This window comes from Rhyacophila brunnea, unplaced genomic scaffold (assembly GCF_057557595.1).
Source record: "Rhyacophila brunnea isolate RB1 unplaced genomic scaffold, BYU_Rbru_1.0 scaffold_2, whole genome shotgun sequence".
NCBI classification, from domain to species: Eukaryota; Metazoa; Arthropoda; class Insecta; order Trichoptera; family Rhyacophilidae; genus Rhyacophila; species Rhyacophila brunnea.
In genome coordinates, this window is record NW_028232859.1 from 13,807,434 (window position 1) to 13,830,258 (window position 22,825).

Below are 22,825 nucleotides of genomic sequence, written 5' to 3' on the forward strand. Positions count from 1 at the left end.
AAAAATACTCATTTAGTGTTAACAACGCGACTGGCGCGTTTGCAGTAGTTGGAGATTAGATATAATTAACATGATATTTAAATGTGGTAATTAAAAAGTAATTAACTGGTCAGCAGTGAATGTATTAACTGGAGAAGTTTAATTTAAATGTAAAGGTCAGTGTTATATAATATAATATATATGTACAAAAATATGCCAGATAGGGTAATAAAATAAGCTAGATGGAAAATAAAATGCTAGATATCTCAAAATTCAAAAAGAGTCAAGAAACTAGCATTTCAAAAAAATACTTATGTCATGATTATTGACATTATTTTTACAAAAACAAAGCAAGTAAGCAATTAAGTCATAATTAAGTATGTAACATTCATTTTATTTAATTATCTGTTTGTGTCTACCAACAGGATCATACACACAGATTAAGTAGGTATATTGAGAATATAACATAAAAAATATACTGTGATGGTTCCAAAAACAGGCGGACACAAAAACATAATAAATCAAATAATAATACAGTTATAAAGAATATATTAGAGAGTTATTGAAAATGGTTAAAAAAAACATTTCAGTAAGTAGTACCTAATCATAAGAAAGAAAAAAAAGGAAAGGGATGCAAGTAAAAAAGACCAGCATGTTGACTCTCAAGAAAATCTGGTAAAACATTCTAGCTTCATTATTAGAAGTTTTAATGTGTTTGAGGTGTCAAAAAACTCTTGATTTAACGCCGTACACCGGTGCAAATTTTGCAAGCCAGATGCCAATTCAAATATGCTAGATATGGCAACGTTAATAAAATATTGAAATGCCAGATAAACACATGTTCATCTTATAACGAAAATGCAGGATCGGAAATAATATGCACGATCGTACGTCGTATAAACGAAATCGTTCATCAAAATATAGTGGTACCTACTAAATATTAACTTTCAATGAAATTGTATTTACGTATATATATTATAATATAAATTGATATTATTCCAGTATCAGACATATTATTTTATAATTTTCCAATATTTTATATACTTGCCTACATTCGTCTTATCAAGAGATTTAAAAAAAATACTAATCTCAGTATTGAAAAATTTTCCGGGTTTTCCTAATATGTATGTATGCTTGTAATAATATACCAAATATATTATGTATTATCAACTTGGACAACATAATACTCTATAATAGAGTCGGTATATTTTTTGTGTCTTATTTGTCGAATATAGTTGCTGGTAGGGCCGTCATATCGATACTTAGTATCGGAAGAAAATTATTAATTCTTGCAAGTATGGTTTGAGGGTGTTTTACCGATATGGGTTGCAAAATATCGGTATTGACATAGAAAGAAAGTACCTATACTTCTTGACGGCCCTAGTTGCAGGACACATTTAAACTTTGGCTGGTAACACTATAGGTACCTGTTATTTTTCTTGGCATACCTAGTCTTAACGCCATTTTACAGCTGATATCTATTATTCTTCCTATATGTATGGGGAATGAGTAATAGTGGAGATATAACCAGTTCCGGCAATCCTTGGTGATAGTAATCTAATTTTAGTAATTATTTTTTTTGACATCGGAATATAAAAAAAAATATCGCATACTTTGTGTCATTTTAATCGAGGTGAAAATGTACCACCTCGGTATTGATTCCCTACGGCCTACACATTTGTGGTCATAAACCAGTCACACTATTAATTGTATAAATACAACAATAATTATTATTGGTTTACTATGAATGGAGTTATTAAATTTATAAATTCGGGTACAATATCTTTATTCTGCATTAAAAGCTTTTTCCATACAGTTTACCATTATCATTAATACGAGTCATTGGTATTATTTTATGTGGAAATTCATATCCTTGCATCGATCTGTAATACTAATGAAATAATAATAATAGTGTTTACATTTAAATTGAAAACATTACGGTAAAATTAAATCATAATTTTGGTTAATGGTGTTTATATAAATATCTACTCTTAATGATAATAATATCATCTATATTCTATCAGTGTTTCCCAAAATCAGCGATTTCACCCCCTAGGATGGATTCAGGGAGGTGGTCATGGTAGTAGCCTCTGAAGCAATTGGGAGGCGTGAAATATAAATAATGGGGCGGTGGAAACAAAAAGAAAGCCGAAGAACATTTTTAATTGCAAACGTTTTAATTGCATTTCCTGCATCATATTTAGTGGAACGAGGTTTCAGCGTGATCTGTTAAATTACAAAGAAACCGACTGCAAATAATTAATCTAGTGATTTAAGAATGCTGCTGACAAAAATATAGCTTAACATTAATATATTAAAAGCATCAGTTTAATATTATTTATAATTTTTATTCTAACTATGTTTCCTTTTAGCAGCAGTGTATCTTATTTAGTTGTTTACAACAACGTCTTTATTTAATATAATCCGTAGGTTGGCAAATTATAAAATAATGCAGATTTATCACATCTGTACCTGTACTTTGTAATATTATGTACAGTATGTATAAAACAAGCCACAATCTTTCAATGCGCCAACGCATACAATACCTGCTACCTTTTCTATTACTAAATTCTTAAATCGTTATCAAGTGCTATAATGCAGAAAGTTCAAGTGAGTCCCTCTACGTTTAGTCCAAATACTCTTAATCAAACTAGCGATAGAAGAATATGGAAAATGGTATGCTGTTTGGTGGAAACAAATAAATAATTTAATACTCACATTGATTACTTTCTGAATCCGTAGACTAGTGATCGGTGACCCCACTTTCATTGGGTAGCTCGGTCTGATTCAAACCTCGGCCACGTGTTAACCGAAGGAAATTACCCCATTGGGAATATTTCAGAAATATCATGCATACAATGAACGCCTATTATGGACGCAATTTTGATAATAGCTATCCCTAAGTCGGGTAATGACATCGCATTTTCCCCCCTTTGTGTTTGCGGAGCGCCAACATTTTTGAATATTGATTGATTGTACCCATTGATAGAAAACCATTGGGTGGTGACTGGTGACCGGTGAGATAAATTTAGCATTATTTTTAAGTTATATCCGTTTAATATGTTGTGGTTGAACTATAAACTATTATATCTACTATAACTATGGCATTCATACGTATAGAGCAACGACCCTTCCATGCATCATGAGCTGGAAGCAGGAGATTGGAGCAGACCAATTTTCGATTACTTCGCTCCAGCTCTGCTGGATCGGCTCACGATCCGAGTAAAACGTTTAAGTACTTCGAATTAGGTACCTACCAATATTACAAAATAAATTAAATTAATTTTATAGATTTTTACGAGTAGTGATACGAGTTTTCGTCATCATAATTTATTCTATACAATAGAATTTAGAACAGTAAATCGTCTTTCATAGTTTGCCATTTATAGTTTAAAATCAGAAAATAATCGAAAATCTGGAGCAATGGAACATTAAATTTTATCCCTGTTATGGCTCTGCAACCCCTCTGAAACAACCTCTGAAAACCCCCATTGTTCCATAGTTCAAACGCTCTGGTTGGAAGTATTGTCATTGTGAAAAATATGACCGAATTATAGAGCTTTTCTGCGTTTGATGGTAGCCAAGAGTTCTCTTAAAATCTCCTCATTCGTGTATTGGTGACATGACCACAGCAAGAATATCAATTTACAAAGTTTTTAGAGAAAATATTATCAATAATCATCTAATTAAATTAGTAAAACTGTTTCGAATCTCTGGATTGCATTAGCTGTACCTATGTTCGTAAATACCAACTTTATAAATAATATTCCGAATTGCGTTTACGTGCAGGTATTTTCTTTCCGGGAATACTTTCTTAATTCGAGTCGATTAAGTTGATTGCCTTTATTGGATTTTTAATATTTTATTACCTGCCTAATCATACTTTGAATCCACCAATACCTTAAATTAATTACGACTATAATTTACTACGTAAACATGAAATAATTAAAATAATAAATTTGTATTAATCATGTCATTATTTAATTAACATTGCTATTATTATAAATAAGTAGTACTTCATAATCTATACAAATAAAATTATTAAGTGCAACTCTCTCCTTCCAGAAACCTAGGTATGCAATTAATGATTGAAATAATTAGGGATTTGTTGAAATTACTAAGAAATATCTATGTTTTTGTTATTACGTATTATATGACTACACTATGCAACAATTAGATAAGTAATAATATTTATATATATATAGGTAGGTATAGTCCTCACAGCCTAGGTAGTTATTTCGTGAACACGAACAAAATATAGGTCCTACATTATTTAAGAGCACCTATAGTTTTTATTATTAATCGTAGATAGAAGCTCTCATGAACCAGAGATACAACATTCGTTTCGATATGTGACTGCTATAAAAAAATACCATAGCGTGTAGGTATGAGATAGGTATGTCAAAGATACAATAAGACCTGAAAGCGAGTTGTGTGCATTTCGGTAGGTAGCGTAATACATAATAAATTAATTATATCAGAATTGGTAGGCTTGAATCATATAATACTGTTAAAGAGGCCGTAGCTCAGGGCCCCGTGACTTGACAAATAAATTAACCTCCGAGGTATGAAAGGGGGAAAGGTCTTTTTTTACAGATCGATATGAATTAAAAAAAACACCGACTAAGTGAATATGCGAAACACGAATAAGTGAATTTTAGAACAACATGCATGATAAGATTGATAAGTATATAATACTCTTATCAGTGGTTTTTAATATTTTCCGTCTCACGCGCCCTAAAAAACCATGCAAAGTAAAATACTCGCAAAAAGTGTACCTAGGGCGGTTAGGAAGATTTAAAAAGGATTCAGTAATGATTACACTCAGCGCCGTCCTACTTGAGTCGGCAATGTTACAGTCCATGACAGGATTTTCAGTTGCAGGGTGTCGGTATTAGCATTCCGGATTATAATATCTAAGTAGGTATGTGAATTTTTGTCAATGAGAAAAAAAATATTTATACCGCATGTTTTTGTTTCGTTATGCACTAACTATTATATTTTAATAGTTATGTTTTTATGTAGAACGGTGTCAGATTCTTGTGGCAGTACAGGTGACTCATTTAGGTGTCGGTTCGTTACTTTCAAATAACACTAACATTACACCGTTCCAAAGTGATTTCATCGTGGTCACAATGCTAGAAGAATATGCCATTCCTCTACCTACCATATCAATACCTAATCTAATACGATCACGTAATCTTGAAAAAATCAAACCTGTTCTATTGCTACATTTTATGATTGCTAATCAAATATACCTTTCACATTTTAAGGAGATAGGACATATTGAAGAAAAGATTAAATTTCTTGTTAATTTGGTCGACCCTTATTTTTTACGATATTCCTGAATATTATTTAATATTTCGAATAATAAAAAAATGCATATCATAGCCTAGATTTCGAGTCTATATACCTAATATCCTAGTTGAAAACAAATTATGGTTAAATATCACGCGTGTAACAGTTGTGTGTTAAAAATAGTAAACGAGTGTTAATAATGGTATCTGTGTGTTGTGAAAAATGGCGATGGAGCACGAGGGCAAAATAATTTGTAAAGTTTTTTGAGGCTCTTCTTGCTATAAAGATAAAGTGTATTGGTTATCGTGATGGTAGTGTGATGAAAAGATGACCTGCTGGGAGACGGTGGGTATATTGGCACCCTGCGCTTTGCTGGTATCCTCAGATCCCAATAACGTGAGTACTTTACCAATTAAGCTATAACGGAATGTGTTAAAAATTTATACCATGAATCTTTAACTTGACAGTTATAAATCTGATACTTACTTAATTATTATGAGTAGGTAGGTATGCTGTGTTATCTTTGTGTGTTAATCTTAATTTTTCACGATGTCTATGATAATTGATAATAATTATCTAGTCAAACCTGCACCTATCAAATAATATTTTTGTGACCTGAGCTATACAGTCTATATTGTTATTTTCTGTAAAAATATTTAATACTATTTTTTTACCGAAGTAAAGTTGTTTTAAATAAACATAACGCTGTTATGTTTATTTCAGTAGAAAGAGAAACTAACGTAATAATAAACACGGTCAATTAAATTAGCATTTACTTTGTAGAATTCTATTTTAGAAAACGATAAGATAAACTATATTAACTTCTGTTCTTATCTTTATCGGTAGGTAATCTATCTACTTCTTATTGCTTCATTTTTATTTTTCAAGATGACGTGTGCATACGTCATACTGCAACTGAATTTCATTTTAAAATTTATATTTGATATTTTTCAATATCAAAGAGTAAATTAATATACCTAGTAAACCTTATTAAGAAAGCTTCATTTAATAATCTTTAATATATCTTTAATATTTTTTTTATTTATTTATATGTATGAAAGATGACCTGTTATTATTAATAATTAATCAACATGGTACGTGTATGAATCAATTTACAGACAGAGCTAATATAAAACAACGTCTATATCTATAATATTATTTTGCTAGAATCTTTAGTAGGTACCTACATTTACCTTACACAGAATGGAACAGATTAATAAATCTGAGTTTGGCATACTCGATTTATTGGCCGGACGCAGGGTAATTAGTTCATTTAAATTTTGATCAGACGCAAAAAATGACACTGTTCGATGTTGACCCTTCAAAGTGGAGTGGGGGGAGGGGAGTTGATCGAGTCGTGTGTCGTCATTTTTCAAAAATAATCCAAGTTTGTGTTGTGACCTCTCACCGGCTGGTTGAACTATTTTTGCTCACTGCTTTGATTATGTACCTATTTACATTATAATATTATTATTGTATTGCTGCACCGCTACCGCTTGCATGGTGTGATTATTAATATGATGTTTGTGTTGATAAGCGTGCTGGTGCGGTGATTGTTTTGACTTCGTGTGATCGAATACCTCGCTTAATTTTTGTAATAATCGTTTTGACATTTCACAAGTATGGACGCCGAAGATTGCATGGACACAAATCGGTATTGGACTCGATTGAGGATGGAATGGGAACCTGTATCGATTGATTTGGACGAGGAGGCCCACCGTTCTCACGAATCATCGCCGTCGCATAAATACTATGCGGATTATTATGACAATTTTCCGTATATGACCCGAAGCATTACCGATCTATCAAAGTCACCATACGGCATTCGCGAGTTTTCCAAGCGCATGAGCTCAGGAGGCGATAGATCGCCAGGATGCGCAGGAAAACGCCGAAGGTTTTACGATAACACGGGACCAGCGTCTTTGCCGATTTTCCAGTTATCGCCGGAAAAATCTCGCTCACCCGGAAGATGCACGAGAGAAGCTTCCACATCTCCCTGTTTCTATTTCAACATTGAAGATGATTACAAAAGCATTGAAAAAATATGCAATTATATCGACGTTATTTACGAGTCTATTGATAATTTTGTTTCGAATGCAAAAGAAGATACTGCGGCTGAGGATAATTTAAATAATATCCGGCTCAAGGCACATAACAGTATTTCTTCTATTTCCGGCCTCTCTTTTGATGAATCTTCAGGGTCGTGCGATCTAGAGATCGAAGCTATTGAACGTGAATGCATTCGTGAAAGTGAGGATGACGGAGTTCAAGTGCACTGTGTTGATGTTTCTGTGCATGAATGCGACAGTCTTAAATTGAGACGGACGAGGCCCATGTATAATCTGAGGGCTGAGGACGAATCCGAAGATACTGCCGATAATATTGAACATTCCAACGTGAGAGAGTTTTGGACGCGCTTATCTGAAAACGTACCACCGCCGCCAATTGAATATAATAATAACAAATTCACCAATGCAGGGCAAAGTCTCCGCTGTTCAGAGATAACAGAAAAAATCCCCGCTCTGCCGAAACGCGGCGATTTCAAAATAACCGACAAGGAAACGTCAACAAACCATCATAGCGTACGCGACAGTCGGCCATTTTCGAATCTGATCGAATCTGACACACCGTCAAAGGAAATATTTATAGCGTGCAAGGTTGAAGGTGTGGACGACAAAAGTTCAAATGGCAGCACCGAGGATTACGAACTATTCGTGATGGGCGCATCCATGGTGGAAAATAGCGATGGTTTCGTGAATAACATGCATGGTTCCGATGACAGTTCCAGTGAAATTCCAACAAGTGGATTTCATCTTAGCGGAAATGATGCAACGACAGTGTATTTGGATGCATCAAGTTTAATGATTAACAGCGATAGTTATTTGAACACGAACCAGCCCTGGTCTTCTGATAAATGCCAAAGCCTGCCCGTTGATATCAATAATGGAAACCCTAATCTGCATGGCGTTGGAGAAAAGTTGTGGACTACAATAGAGGTTATTTATTCTTTGATTGTAATTTGTGTATATCTGACTGGATATTTATTAATAATGTTTGTGAAACGAAGCTCATTTTTGTTAAGTAATTCTACTTTAATTGAGTCATTTACGTTGACAGCTGCTTCGGGCTATAAACACATCTTCGGAACGGTCAACTATAACTATTATTACTTATAGTCAATTGTTCTGAAGACGGGTTTATAGCCTGAAACAGCTGTCAACGTAAATGACTCAATTGAAGTAGAATTTACAAAAATAGCTTTGTTTCACAACCATTTTTTTTTTTTAGAATTATTAATAACCATGTCCTTGCTTTTTCGTACAAGGTGGTTGTTAGTAATTTTGAACAATCACAAACACCCAGGCTTTGAGAAAAACACATAAATGTTTTTGTCATGACCGGGAATCGAACCCAGGAACTCTCGGGTGGAAGGCGAGCGCCTTACCCACTGCACCACGAGAGCCGCCCATAATGGAGTTCTACCACGTAAATTCTAGCTCAATTCATAAGATGTTAATTGTTTGTATCACTTATATATACGAGAGATCGGGTCAGTAGGATAATGCATATCATAATGTATAGTCCAACAAAAACTTCTTGGCTACGTGTTAAAACTGTGAACTAACAAGCTCCTCCCATTTTTAACCGCACTTCCATTATAAACTAACAAGCTCCTCCCATTTAGTCGACGACAGCGCCTTTGGCTTGTGCCTAAATCTTCTTGTTGGACAGTAAATTTGTTCTTAGATAAAAATAGGGTAAATGTACCGCAGGTGCCGTCATGAGATTTTATAAGTTTCTTTTTAGACCTAACCTAACTTACCCCAACCTAATATAATCTTAGTTTGTGATAATGATGCATCACAATGTATGAAAATTTTAAATCAACAATTATTGGATCGAAAAGCCTATGCGCCGACAGAAAAAGGTGTTTATTATAATTGTCTACATGGAATAAACTGTTTTCGTAAAAAAAAGTTATAAAAGCTCATGACGGCATCTGCGGCACAATTACCAAAAATAGAAAAGCCGAGTATATGAGACCCGATGTGGTTATGATGGTTTTCTTAATAGCCTTTATGTTATGAGGAATGGTTGGTAACCATTGAGCCTTTCACTCAACTCATTGGGTCCTTCCCTTGGCCCAAAAACACACTAAAAAAGATAACTTTTTCTGCCTCTACTTTACAATATGATGTGGATCTAACAGAATTTCTACGAGAAAGTATTGAATCGCTCATCTTATTAGGACCACTGTCTGAAACCAAACACATTTGAGTAAACAATATGTAAATTTGTACGGTGCGGGACTTGATCTCGTTTTCCACGGTCTCAGAATCGGACATTCTGCCATTAGTTGGAGTTAGATCAACACTATATTCTGTGTATCCATTAAGTAATTGATGCTAGTATCAGTCAATAGTATCAGTGTGCGATTTGATTAGAAAATTAGATATAATTAGGGCCGCCGAGCGATGTTGTTGGTGTAAATAGTCTAATAGAGCAAGTATCATCTGCTCATATTCAAGATTAAATTGTTCCACTACACAGCATTATTCTGATGTAAAAGTATATTTAATGTACCCATATAGGTACTTACTTAATAATATGTCTATATTTTTTGGTTATTTAGGCTGTTAACATGTGTTCTCTCTTTTCCTTCCTTCCTCAACTTTGTTGGGTATGTTGCAATGCCGTTCTTTTAAGAATGGTTTTTGCAACAAGCCTGAAATATCAAGGCTGGAAGGTACAGGAAGAGCAAGTGGTGACAGCTTAAATTCTAATACATTTACCAAATAACTGAAACAGTAGATAATATATAATATTGTACATAATATGGTTTTGAATGAAGGTTATGTTGTGGAAATAAAGCCTTAGATTATGCAAATGTTGTAGCAACCGGCTGAATTTAGCCAGTTTTATGCATTAGTTTCCCTGTCCGTCATGTGCAAAATAATACCGGTCATCTGTATGTTTGATTTTGGGAAATGTTTCAGTTTATCTAGCAAGCGATTCGGTGATGTAAAACATTTGATTTGTTTATTTAACATAATCAGAGGCGAGAACGTAATCTCTGTTAATACTAATTATGTCCCAATTCTTAGAACCTACCTGTATTTATTTAGCATATTGAAGCTCATTATTTGAGTGCAAATGCATTAAATTTTATTTCCTTGATTCTACATTTTATACTTTTTATCTGCCTACTTAATTATAACAAAAAGATAATGTTGATAAAATTATACAGTCATAAATCTTGCCTTCATACTAAATAATATGATATGAGCTCTTAAGATAATGCAGCTGACAACAACATTCTATATCTTATCTTTCAAAAGATATTTTTCTGGTATATTTCTTTCAGTATTCATTTTGGCACAATTCGTGATTGTTCTAAACAATATCTGTCTAATTTGAGTATTCGTTAATTATTTATTTCACCATAATATGATGCTGCGCCGATTTAATAGCTGCAATGTTGACGATTATAACGTAAGAAGTTCATTTATTTGCTGTTCGATATTAACAATTCAATTTTATGAGATTCTCTCTCTGATTGATTTGCCACATTTCATCTTGCAAAAAGGTGTGTCCCTATTTTAAATAAGAAATGTATACAGTTATCTGATGTTTCAACGTTTGCTAATTGCTTGTTTTGTTTTTGTTGCAGCCCCCTGAAAATGACTTGCAGAAGAATTCAGCCGATAGGGTTCTATCCGAACACCAGCTGAGGGTACAGAGATCTCTCCAAAAGCTAAATCTTCCTGATTGGTGAGTACTATTAATTGTAGCATCTTTTATAATTTTTAAAATGTATATTTGCATTCTGATGCAAGTTGGTAACATTAATAATTTGCAACGGACAATTTGGAAAGTAAATAATATCTATAGATGTAGTAAATAAACATATGGAGTGTTTTTTTGTACGAAAATGCTTAAAACAGTTTAACATGAAGTTTTAGTTAATCTCAGAGTCGTAAATGCTGAGGGACCTTCGGTCTACACTCTACATCATCGTATTATTTAACGGTTGATTCTTCACATTGCCAGTCAATGCAATTGGCATATTAAAACTTGCCTCGTTTTCAATCAATCTATGCTGAGCCATTAAGTATTCACATTAGATCTCTTCGTAAGCGATGATTGTAGATTTTTGTTAAAGATTATTTTGATGACCCCAATCACATGTCACAGCGCAGGGTATCAGAGTCGTTAGGTTTTTTGTCACCCCCGGTAAATTAAGGAGGCTCATGAATAATATTATTTTTATTTATTCTACATGTAAAAAATAAAAAAGTACCTATTTTGTCAGCCAAAAATATTGAAATTCATTCTTTATTTTAATTTAATAATTTAACTGTTCATATTCTGTCAAAAGGATTGAAAGTGTATTTAGACATTGACGCTTGTAATAATTTTTAATCTACTAAAGCTGTGTTCAGATTAGTGACCTTAAAAAATATTCTCAATAAAATGTACATATTTGGTTCAACCGAAATATTCTAGTATGTATGTATAGATAAATCGTTTTACAAGTGGCACCATGGGCACGGCAAATGCGGCTTGCAGTTGTAGTGGTATTATTTGCTAGCATTGAAACAGGCATTGTCGCAAGCCATTTAATACACGCGCGAATCGCCTATGGTGCCACTGTAGAATGATTTACCTATACCTATTGCACTAATGTTATCAAATCGAAAAACTCAAACAGTCAAACTCAAGACAAGCTTAAAATCCATATAATTGCATCTAAAGAAAAACCTCTTGTCATTGACAAATACTGCATGAGTGTGACGTGGTCATAACAATGACATTCACCATAAGTTATCTTGGCAGATCTTGAGAGACTGAACAAAATAGGTGACTCCAAGTATTCTGTTCCCTAGATATTTACCTAGGTTGTAACACTGCAGCTCTTGACGGGTATTATATGACACCACCATCCTGTTTACCTCAAAACTGCCAAAAGACACGTAGCATCATCAGCAACAAGATGTTCTGATTCAAAAATGAATTTCCTCAGGTACAAAAACTCTCCAGTACCCCGCGAAGGATTCTTACTGAAGAAGCGTGCATCGGATGCAGGCTCCAACAGCGGGCGAGGCTGGCCACAGCAACAGGTGGGGCTAGGCGGAAAGACAACTTCTTTGGGATCGCTTGGGGGAGGAGTACCGACCAGACAACTGGCCCTCACTCCACCATCGCAGTATCAGCAACCCGGATTCACGCGATGGTCTACTAGTCGACTTAATTCTGCTCAGGTAAATAAAATATTATTGCCAGCTCTCTAGTCGTTTGTAGTTTATTGAAATTATATACTTTATAGATTAAATAATATTATGGCTGTACATCACCTGTATTGCTAATCTCTACTCTCTCAATTTCTCGTAGACAGTGGGAGAATGTTATATTACTGTACTATTTTGCAATATCTTTTAAACCTTTGGTCAATCAGTTTTGATTAATTATTATGTTGGTTATTTTAATTAAAATATTGTCTATTGGAGAAACCTTCCATATGGATACTTTATCAATGTATAAATAACGAAGCATAATTTATCATGCTCATTCACAAGCGGAGCATATGCGGACTCAAGATTATGTTAACATACTTTTTTTATAGCTTTCCCCTTGCCCATTACGTATACGGGACATATTTAAAATCAGCATTTTTTAGAGATGACCATATCTACCGCATATAAAATGGAAGCTAAAAACAAAATTACCAACGGTAATGAATCAGTTATCTGCGAGTCGTTTGGCATTGTAGATTCATTTGTAATAATCGTCATTTTTTTACTCTGCAGACTGATTTATCAGGACTGTGTGTAACTATAAAAATGTGTTGTGATTAAAAAATATATATTTGCAGTACTACAGTTGTAGTCGAAACTGTTTGACTGAAAGAGATCTTACATCGCCATTCTATTGTTGCAGACTTCACCGTGTTCGTCAGCCCGGAGCAGTGTCCGTTGTGGTGCCGTTTCTCCGCTCAACTCTCCGGCTCGCCCCCCGCGAGTCCCGCGCCCCACCCGCCCTCCCTACCTCGGCTGGAGAAGTCAGGAGCGACTCGCCTCTCCTAGAACACCACACGAACGGTAAGCGATCACCACCTATGTCAATATCTCTATTAAATTCACAATTTATTATTCTATCATTTCTTTAATAATATTTAATGAAAGTTTTACACCCATGAGTCCCGTTGTAGGGCAAATTGGAATTGTAAAAAATTACTAATTGGAACATGTTTGCGAAACCGAATGAGTCATATATTCGAAGTTTTCATTGTTATTGTATTTTGTTTTTGAGTTATCATTGTGTCAACTTCTTTCTCCTTCTTTTCTTGACGTTTCAGACTTATTAGGGAGGTCCATTCTCAAATGGATGCAAACAATGTTTTACAAATGTTTTCTGATCATGTTATAATATAATATCTTTAATAAACAATTTTTTTTATTAGAAAGTCCAAGTATGTTATAAAAACTAAATAATGGAGTGATCCGTGTTATCGCTTTAAGGAATTAATTGATACCTACGTTAATTTAATATACAAAAACCGATAGCCAACATTATAACGCATTTCGATAAGCATTTCATGTAAAAATCTCTTTGTATTTAAAATCGTCGTAATTAAGTAGGATGCCCGTAGCTTAATTGGAAAGCAGCACACTGGCGCGAATCCAGCGGTTACAAGTTCAAGTTCCGTCAAGTGTAATATTTTGTCTAAAAATATTTTTCTATTGCCTGACAACAAGAGATCGGCGATAACAGGAAGTCGCATGTAGAAGAATTTCTCTGTGACGTACCTATCATGGCGGTAACGTGTGCGAGAGGCGTTTAAATAATGTATTGACTCTCCTTTTAGATATGACTCCTTTTCTTCTTCGCAATGAACCGAAAATTTTCTAATAATAATTCTAATATCACTCCTGATCGTTTTAGACATATTTTTATTATAAAAAGCTTCAAATTATGTAAATTGACATCCGTACACCACGGGAGCGTAAAATGAAATGATAAATTTGGGGGCATTCCTCATTTGAAAACGGAAGTGCAACTAACTGCACTGAGGGGATTGTTAGCTCACAGTTTTAACACGTGGACTAGAAGTTCTTGTTCGACAGTAGTGGGTATATGCATGAGAAGTTTTCAATTTATGTATATTATTACATCTCTAACTTGATCGTGTTTTTTTGTAATTTGTCTATTAAAATGAAATCATTATATTTTTTCTTTGAAAACACATAATATTTTCAATAAAACAAACCTTTAAGTTTATGTATTTTTACTCACTGGCGTGATAGACAAAATGTACTAGTTATCTAATATCAAGCCATTATATTCGACTTTTGACTCCATCTATTGAATCCAATTATGATATAACAAAAGTGATCTTTGCTAAATTGCCCTCATGTCATGTCACAGTCACAATGTGTCATTGTGTACACTGGCAGCGTGTGTACCTAGCACAATTACAGTTCAGTTCTAGTGAAGGGAGCAATATATCTCAAATATTGGTTTTTTAAAAGGGTAAATTTTATAGTATTATAGTTATTTTTCCTAATTTGCAATTAATCCCAAGAGAAATGTATTATACATGTACCTTCTAAAGTTACTGAATTATGAATAAAATTAATATTGTAAGTATTGTTAGAATTATTGTGTAAATCTATTTTATACTAGGTAGGCGGAAACCCATCCAAGGATGCAAGAATTAAAATCTGAATTCCTTTTAATTATTAAGAAATGCTGGCATCTATTATTTAGGAATGTGTCTCGTGCAAAATAACAGAAAATGATTGCATCCCCTAAGAACTTGGCACCTAATCCCATTATCATTAACTTTATAATGTTTTTCTTTTTTTTTTAGAAGGTAGGCTTACAAACAGATTTCATTGGCAAATTATATTGTTTATGCTGAAAAATAACGAAGTTAATATTTAAATATATTAATGGGCAATAAAAAATATTTTTTCTTAAGGTAGGCTATAAATAATCACCTAGTATGGAGTTTTCGCCACTGTTATGTTTCTATCCACATGAAAAGAAAGCCTTTTCATAATGACGTCATATATGTTAGATACGGATTGTTCAGTTGAAAACCCAAAATCTTTATTTTGGGATATTTAGAGCATTTTCCCGTTTATGTAAATATTAGATTCCACAGTCTGATGGTGGTTAATTCAAAACTTCCAAGATTATAAAATTCAATACTCTGACAAGATTTTTTTGCGACTCTTGATCTCTGAATGCATAATATTGCCAAGTGATTTAGAAGATTGTATATTAATACAATAAATCAAATTTAGCAGTGTAGGAATCCGCCAGTTTGATTTTAATGGTATTGAATTATGGTAATTTGATAATAATAAATTATTGCCTGTCCATTTATCCTCTATTATCAATAGGGCTATGTGAATAAACAAAGAACAATATTGAATCCAGGAGAACTAAAATTTGATTGGTATAAACACAAACAAAACATTCATGGTTTATCAAGGCGTTATCAACTGACCATTATTATTAATTAATGAAGAAATATATTTACAAATATATGAATTTATTTTATAGACCCATCTTTACAAAATGTGGTATTTTTTTATAGCTGGCAATTTCATGTATTTGGTTTTAGTAACAATGGCAGATGCCTACATGAATTTACCTACGTCTATCTGACATTCTTATTTTTTTACAATGTGTATGAATATAATTTTCGATTAATAACTCCTCTTTTGCAAACCTGATGAACTGTTTGTGACCTTGTTAATAAAAAAAAAATTAATTACGAGACCTCTGACGGGTTTAATTTATGATGAGAATGAAACCTTACGCTATTATGTAAATAAGACAAGCGAACAATTGTTGACGGGAAAGTCTGAAGGATGATGATGACCGTGATGATGTTAACGTTTGTTTAATTTTTATAATCTGCATGTTGGTTTTGTTAAAATGTATTCCTGTCCTTTGAAAAGCTATCCGAGTTTACCTATTTAAGGCGATGTGTATATTAAATTGCAACTTTCATATACTGCAGCAACTCATCATTATCATCTACATTATCGTTTACAATAATTCTAAACAAATGATGAAATAATTATTATTTTAAATAGGTACACTGAAGTTTGCAAAAAATATACTGCATATTGGGAAATTTTCTGCAAGTAGTAAGTGGATACACTGTCTCAAAACCGGCGATTTGTTTGTTTGATTGAAGTGTTTTTATTATTTGTTGGACTCTTACCGATCTTGCTGGTCGAACGGACCAGTTCTTTTTGAGGGAGGTTAAATAATATTATTCCAAAATTTCATTCAAATGTATTGAAATATTGCAATACTCAAGAAATCATTAGGATTCCTCCGCGGCGATTAAATTGACTGCTGCCAAATGTCATTTTTATGTAATGGATTTTAAACTTATTATTAATTTTTTCATTATTTTCAAGCTCGGATAAATATTTAATGAAAATGCTATTTTTTTCGAATGCCAACATAGATTTTTCAGTCATATTTTATGTTATATTATACATAAATTCGCTGCAGATCCACGTCCAACGCCTATGTCCCGTCGAGCGTCATAGCTGGAAAGACACAGATAAACATAATATTGTCTATCTTTTGAAAGACTCATATTATTTTCTTTTAACTTGTGTAACCTTTTAATTTTAAACTCTGTTAATAGGAGTTAAATGTAAATTTAAATTGCATCTTTCGTATTGAGACACTAGATTACCCTAGTAGCACTACACTCGACGTCGTATTTTGGATTAAAACAATATGTTCTCTGGTACTTGTGTCGTCACGGTGCGCACATATTTCCATTAGATAGTGTCGTATCTTTCACATTTCTATATATCTAAATCGAAAATTTAAAAAATTTAATTTTTAATATATATGTCATATTAGCTAACATGTGTCTGCGAATGTGTTAAAATTTACACTATTTTATAATTGTATGCTTCATATTAATTAGTTGGCTAAACTTTTCTTCAGAAAATTTATCTTTCCTTGAATGATAGAGTGTAAAAGTTAATTAATTGTATGTTTGTTTATATTTCAGATTGGCTGTGTCATTGCTGCCAGCTAGTCCGCCGGTACCGGCCAACACGACCGAGGAGATCCAGACGAGCATCAAAGAAGTCACTTCGGCTATCGTTCACTACGTCAGCGGGCTAGAGCCTGGAAAGGAAGCCAGGCCCTCCAGTCCCCGAGGCAGTCCCAGGCTTTGTTGGGTTGAAAGCTCCTTTGTTGGTGAGTATCCAGATTTTTCTTTTATATAATTATGGCACAAGACCAAGAAACACTCTTTTCAACCCTTTGTCAAGTTTATAATAAATATTATAATATCAAAATTTTATTATCTTCACTTTCACACTTTTTTATATCTTAGCAAATAATTTATTTATGCATAGTTTTTAATATACACAAATAAAAACACTATCGTGACTAGTGACTGTCATCGAGTGTTTGTTTATAATTTCTATTTATACAAGCTGTGTGCACACAGCGCAAATATGATTGGTATAATCATTTTGATAAAAAAAATGCCTAAACACAAGACTAATGCGACAAGAGACGCTTTGCCTGAAGGGAACATTAAGCAATGCCCACATGACCAGCTAGTTATTGGGGAAAATATGATTTTGTGTTATTTATTATCAAGTAGGGAAACCTGCCTGTTGGATGGAGGTAAACAATAATTATAACAAGACACTCGGGCAGTGATATTATCAATGTATTATAATTCACTTGCAGTATTTCTTTCTTTCTTTTGACCATATCCAATCTTAATAAGAGTAAATGGGACTCCACGTAGTGGAGGTTTGTATTAACAGATTTTTATTTTTACGAGGAATGAATCCTAGCCACTCGCTCAACCTGTTTGGTCCATACTCTGTCTCCAAACACAAATTGAAAAACAATATTTGTAATTTTGTCAGACCCAGGATTCCAACTTGGGACCCACAACATTATAAGCCGACGCGTAAACCGCTTGGCCATATAGTGAATAGGCGCGTACTGACTGGGCGAACAGCCTCAGGCATTTGCTTTGCGAAAATCGCTGCTTGAGGCAGCTCGCAACAAAATTAACGTCAAGCGAGGCAGCTGCGCGCAGAACCTTTGACCATCGATAAACCAATAACGATTAGTTCAGTCGTAGCAATTCTCGGGCCAAGCAGCGCCGTGCGTTTACCTCTTACCTCCGCGAGGCTTTTACGTATATTTTCTATGGTCGAGGCTGCTCGCTCAGTCAGTACGCACCTAATAACAAGTAACACGTGGCAATTTGTTGATAGTTGTATTTGGCTCAACTCAAAAATTTCAGAATAACCTGAATATGTTCAGTTTGCAGTTAAGCGTGGTGTGGCCTAACCTAACCATGTAATTTGCAAATATTAGTTACGGTTATAAATTTAATTCCTAGTATATAAAGTTTCGCATGTTTTAATTTCATTGCTTACCCATGGAATAATAAATCAATTTGTGCTATCCATGTCATTTAACTGCCTCGCAGGTAGGTATATTTTTTATCGAGTCAAGGTAGAATAAAGTGTTCGCCATTGGTCCGCACGCAATGTCATATTTTATTCTCTATTATATTCATTGCAAAAACTATTTAGCTTTTGGACACCTAAAGCTTTGAAACACGGCAGCTTAACTTCCACTCCCTTACTTTTCCAGGCACTAAACCCTTAGAGTCGCCGCAGACCCCCGTCGTGGTGTCACAGCTTTCCCCCCCTCACCAACAGCAAATCAATCACCACACAGCAAGCAACAACCCTACGACAAACAGTAACAGTAACGGGCACGCGAACCACAACAATCAACATCTTCATCTCCACCAACATCACAGCAGTCAGCAGCAGAGGCCCCTCCAGCTGGAACTCCATTCCACGTCGCACGGCAATCCCAACACCACCACGCTCGCCGCCACCACTTACCAGCACGGTGAGTACATTACCACGCTCACCTGAGAACACAGCCACACTAAGAAGAAGCGTTATCATAGGATTGCTACACGATGGAAGTTTGCAAGAATGATTTATGTCTTGTAGACAGTTATATTATGTTTGTTTTTTAACGAGTCAGTCAGTGATCGTGGTCCGGAGAGTTGTCTTATCATTGGGATATGACGGGATTAAATGTTGAAATTTTTATTATATTATTGCTACGTCCGTTGACATGTCCTTTTGGCATGGCATGCATGCTTGAGAATTATTCACATTAATCTCATTTCAGTTGCCATATCGCAAAATATGCCGGCTAAGTATAAGTGTTCTTTCATACATTGAACGAACAGTTATTAAAGGTGTATGTATCATTCAATCTACTCATATTTATGATACAAATAACTGCAATATTTCTCGATGGATTTTTTACATCGAGTTTTAAATTGTTCACTTAGATATGCACTTCATATATATTTTTTTACAAAATTCATTTTAAACAAGTGTATTTTCGATTCGATCGGAAGTTTCAGACGATGTGCGAAACTTGAATCAGTTTTTAATATTTTCTTTTTACATGACTCCACTTTCTGATCACGGTATTAGAAACCTTTGAGCTTCTATGTATCATCTGAAGCCTGCTTTAGATAACGGATGTAGCATTTTCGTTTTAAACTGCAAGTTATTTTAAAGAAACTAAGGCAACGTTATTAGACTGAGTTGATTTGATAGATAGTGGTAGGTGTGTGCAATCATTATGCAGATTATTGAATGTGAGGATTATGTTTTTTATTTGTGGAATAAATTTAATATGACTCCATGTTTCTAATAAATATTATGTGCGGGGACGATTGAATGTTTTTGTATAGTAAATGTTATAAGGTCACACTTTAAAACGTATTCGAAATAATGTTATTTATGAATGTTGTTTGTAGGCGTACAAATTTATTTTAAGATAGCCTTTTCTATGATAAATTTACTTGTTCAAATAATGTTATGCAATTTCATTAACTTTTGTATCAATTTTTTGTTATGCATATTTTATCAAGAAAAATCAGTAATGTATCCGATGTAGGTTGACAGACTTTAAAAGAATATTTCGTACACCATATTATTGCAATATAATTTCCTTCCATACTATTTTTATTCTATATTTTATAAAGTTTACAACTAAATTATAAAACTTGTAAATTATTACTTTTCTAACAATTATTTTTCTAAGGATATATTATTTTTTAAGAATATTTTTTGTGCTCCTGGCTTTTTCGAAATGTGTACCTTAGAATTTAAACCATCATAATAAATCCATCAATCAATCATCAGTCATGTTTTAATAATCCTTTATAAAAAAATCGTTTATTTCAAAATCTTATGCACTTTTATTTAATATTTTACCATCATTGATCACAATTATGAATCAATCAAAATTGATATTTGGGATGGATTAGTTTTTTATAAATTTTTTTTGTATTGTTGAATTTTATTGTTTTATTTCTGTCCATTGTTTTTAAAATTTGTATGTGTTCTTACAAAACTCATGTTTTTTTTTGTGCAGCTAATTAATTTGTAATATTTATTTTGCTGTTTTTGTAAAAAATATTTATATGAAATCACCATACGATTTACGACGAATATGTTTTTTATATTCTAATGTAAATTGTACTGGTTCTGATTGCTTTTAATATTAGTTTTATTTTTTGTTATATTTTTCAAATAGTCTCTGACTGTCTGCATCGCTTTTTATAAAAGAGATACTTCGGCAGAGTCTATTTATAAAACGTAAAATCATTTTTGACAAAAGAAATTATTATAATCAAATCAACATTTTTTTTTTTTAATTTGCAATCAGGTATATTTATATTTTTTTTCGACACAACAGTGAAATAATAAATACGCAAGCCAGGAGAGTTTGTTTTTAATTAAAGAAGTGCATTTATACAACGCCCTGGAAGAACCGTTTCGGTTTGAAAGCGATCTTGTGATTCCTGTATTCAGTTTAAGGAAACAGGAAAATTAAAATTTATAACGCGCTAGGGCCATAAATTAATTATTATATTGTAAAGATTTTGTTACAATTTCGCAGCTATTTTATTGTCAGACGAATAACTTCTGTTATAATTTTCTTAGACTTTTAAGCACACAATATGTTTTTTGTTCATCTGTCTGTTAATTTTATTGTAAAGCATTGTTTTTTTTTACACAATATGTAAATATTATTTTTAAGCAATAATTATTGTATTAAATCATTTGCTATACATTGTTGTTTACACACTTTTTTAAATGTCAAGCTAGTTTGCATGTTTTTTTTAAATTTGATCCTGTCTATTTGAAAGATTTTGCAGTGTTCCTAGTCCAGTCATAATCATTTAAAAATTAAATTCTTAACAATCATAAAATAATATTCTTTGTCATAATATGACTATTTATATTTGTATTAATATTATTTGTTTGTTTTAACAATCAATTTCTTATTCAAAAAATAATTGTTTATTTTTATTACCAGTAACAAGATTCATCACTGCAAAATTTTGTTCTACATGAAAGTAACATTGAATATGTCAGTTGCTCACACGCTTTTTATGTAACGCTCTCTGTTTTAAAACATAGTCTTTGTAATTTGGTTTTATCAATAAGTATGGTATGTTTGTTTCTTAGATGTTGAAAGTATTTATTTAGAATTTTTAACTGTACCGTTCTTATTTAATCTTATCTTTTAGCTATTATTGTAATCTCCTTGTTAGAAAAGTAAACAGATTAAGTAACAGTTATAATTGAACAATAAAGATATTTTATTTTAATTTAATTTCTTTTTATTCTTTTGCTTCCTTGAAATTTTTATTTGCTGATATTGTTTGTTATTTCACTTTATCCTTCAGAGTTTTAAAACAATAGAAACCGGCCGTTTACAAAACAAGTCATAAATGGCCCGATTTCTATGATGTACCTACACTTCTTCAATTGCACGATTTTGGAATTCTCCCTCACAACATGATACCGAGAGATCAAGATCTGATGGAACAGATATCTCTTACACTTATTTATACATTTAAGTAAATAAATATTCAATGACCACAGTTGATTACTTTTTTTAATATAATAGTTGAAAATTACATTTTCATGAGAGAGAAATCTTTCGAATATTTAGGTGACTCGAACACAAAAATATGCAGAGCATTAATTTAGACTACTCTGCAATTTCACTTGAAAGTTGAACGCCAGCGTGGCTCCACTGCGCATAGTTACAATGGGCCAATGAAAGCCCACGATAGTGTGGATGTAATGAAGTTACTACACTCAAACCACTTAACGTGAATTATTTACAAGCGGAATCTGAGCTTTATGGAGAAAATATTATATCTTAGGAGTTAATAAATAAAATATTATCAGCTAAGATGTCGACGAAACTCTTCTGTTAGTTGGTCTTTGTTTTCAAAATCAAAATTGTTGCAGCAAGATCCACTTATCATGTGCCATTTTTCTATATAAACTCAACAAACTACTCTGTAATTTTATCACAGATTGTGGGAAAATTAACATCCTCTTGCTTCACTTTCTCTATAGAAGTAAGTTATTACGCAGCAGCAAAAAAGTTCAGAAGCTTC

At 33.1% G+C, this 22,825-nt stretch overlaps 1 protein-coding gene across 1 annotated transcript in view; it reads left to right on the forward strand.

Annotated features, from left to right (window-relative positions):
• Nucleotides 1-22,825, forward strand: part of LOC147071893 (uncharacterized) — a 261,050-nt gene that overhangs the window by 229,197 nt on the left and 9,028 nt on the right. Inside the window, exons 6-10 of the mRNA XM_085946419.1 lie at nt 10,949-11,049; nt 12,302-12,539; nt 13,216-13,376; nt 17,336-17,526; nt 18,958-19,068. Of these exons, the coding sequence (XP_085802545.1) occupies nt 10,949-11,049; nt 12,302-12,539; nt 13,216-13,376; nt 17,336-17,526; nt 18,958-19,068 (802 nt within the window). The remainder of the gene's footprint in view (nt 1-10,948; nt 11,050-12,301; nt 12,540-13,215; nt 13,377-17,335; nt 17,527-18,957; nt 19,069-22,825) is intronic.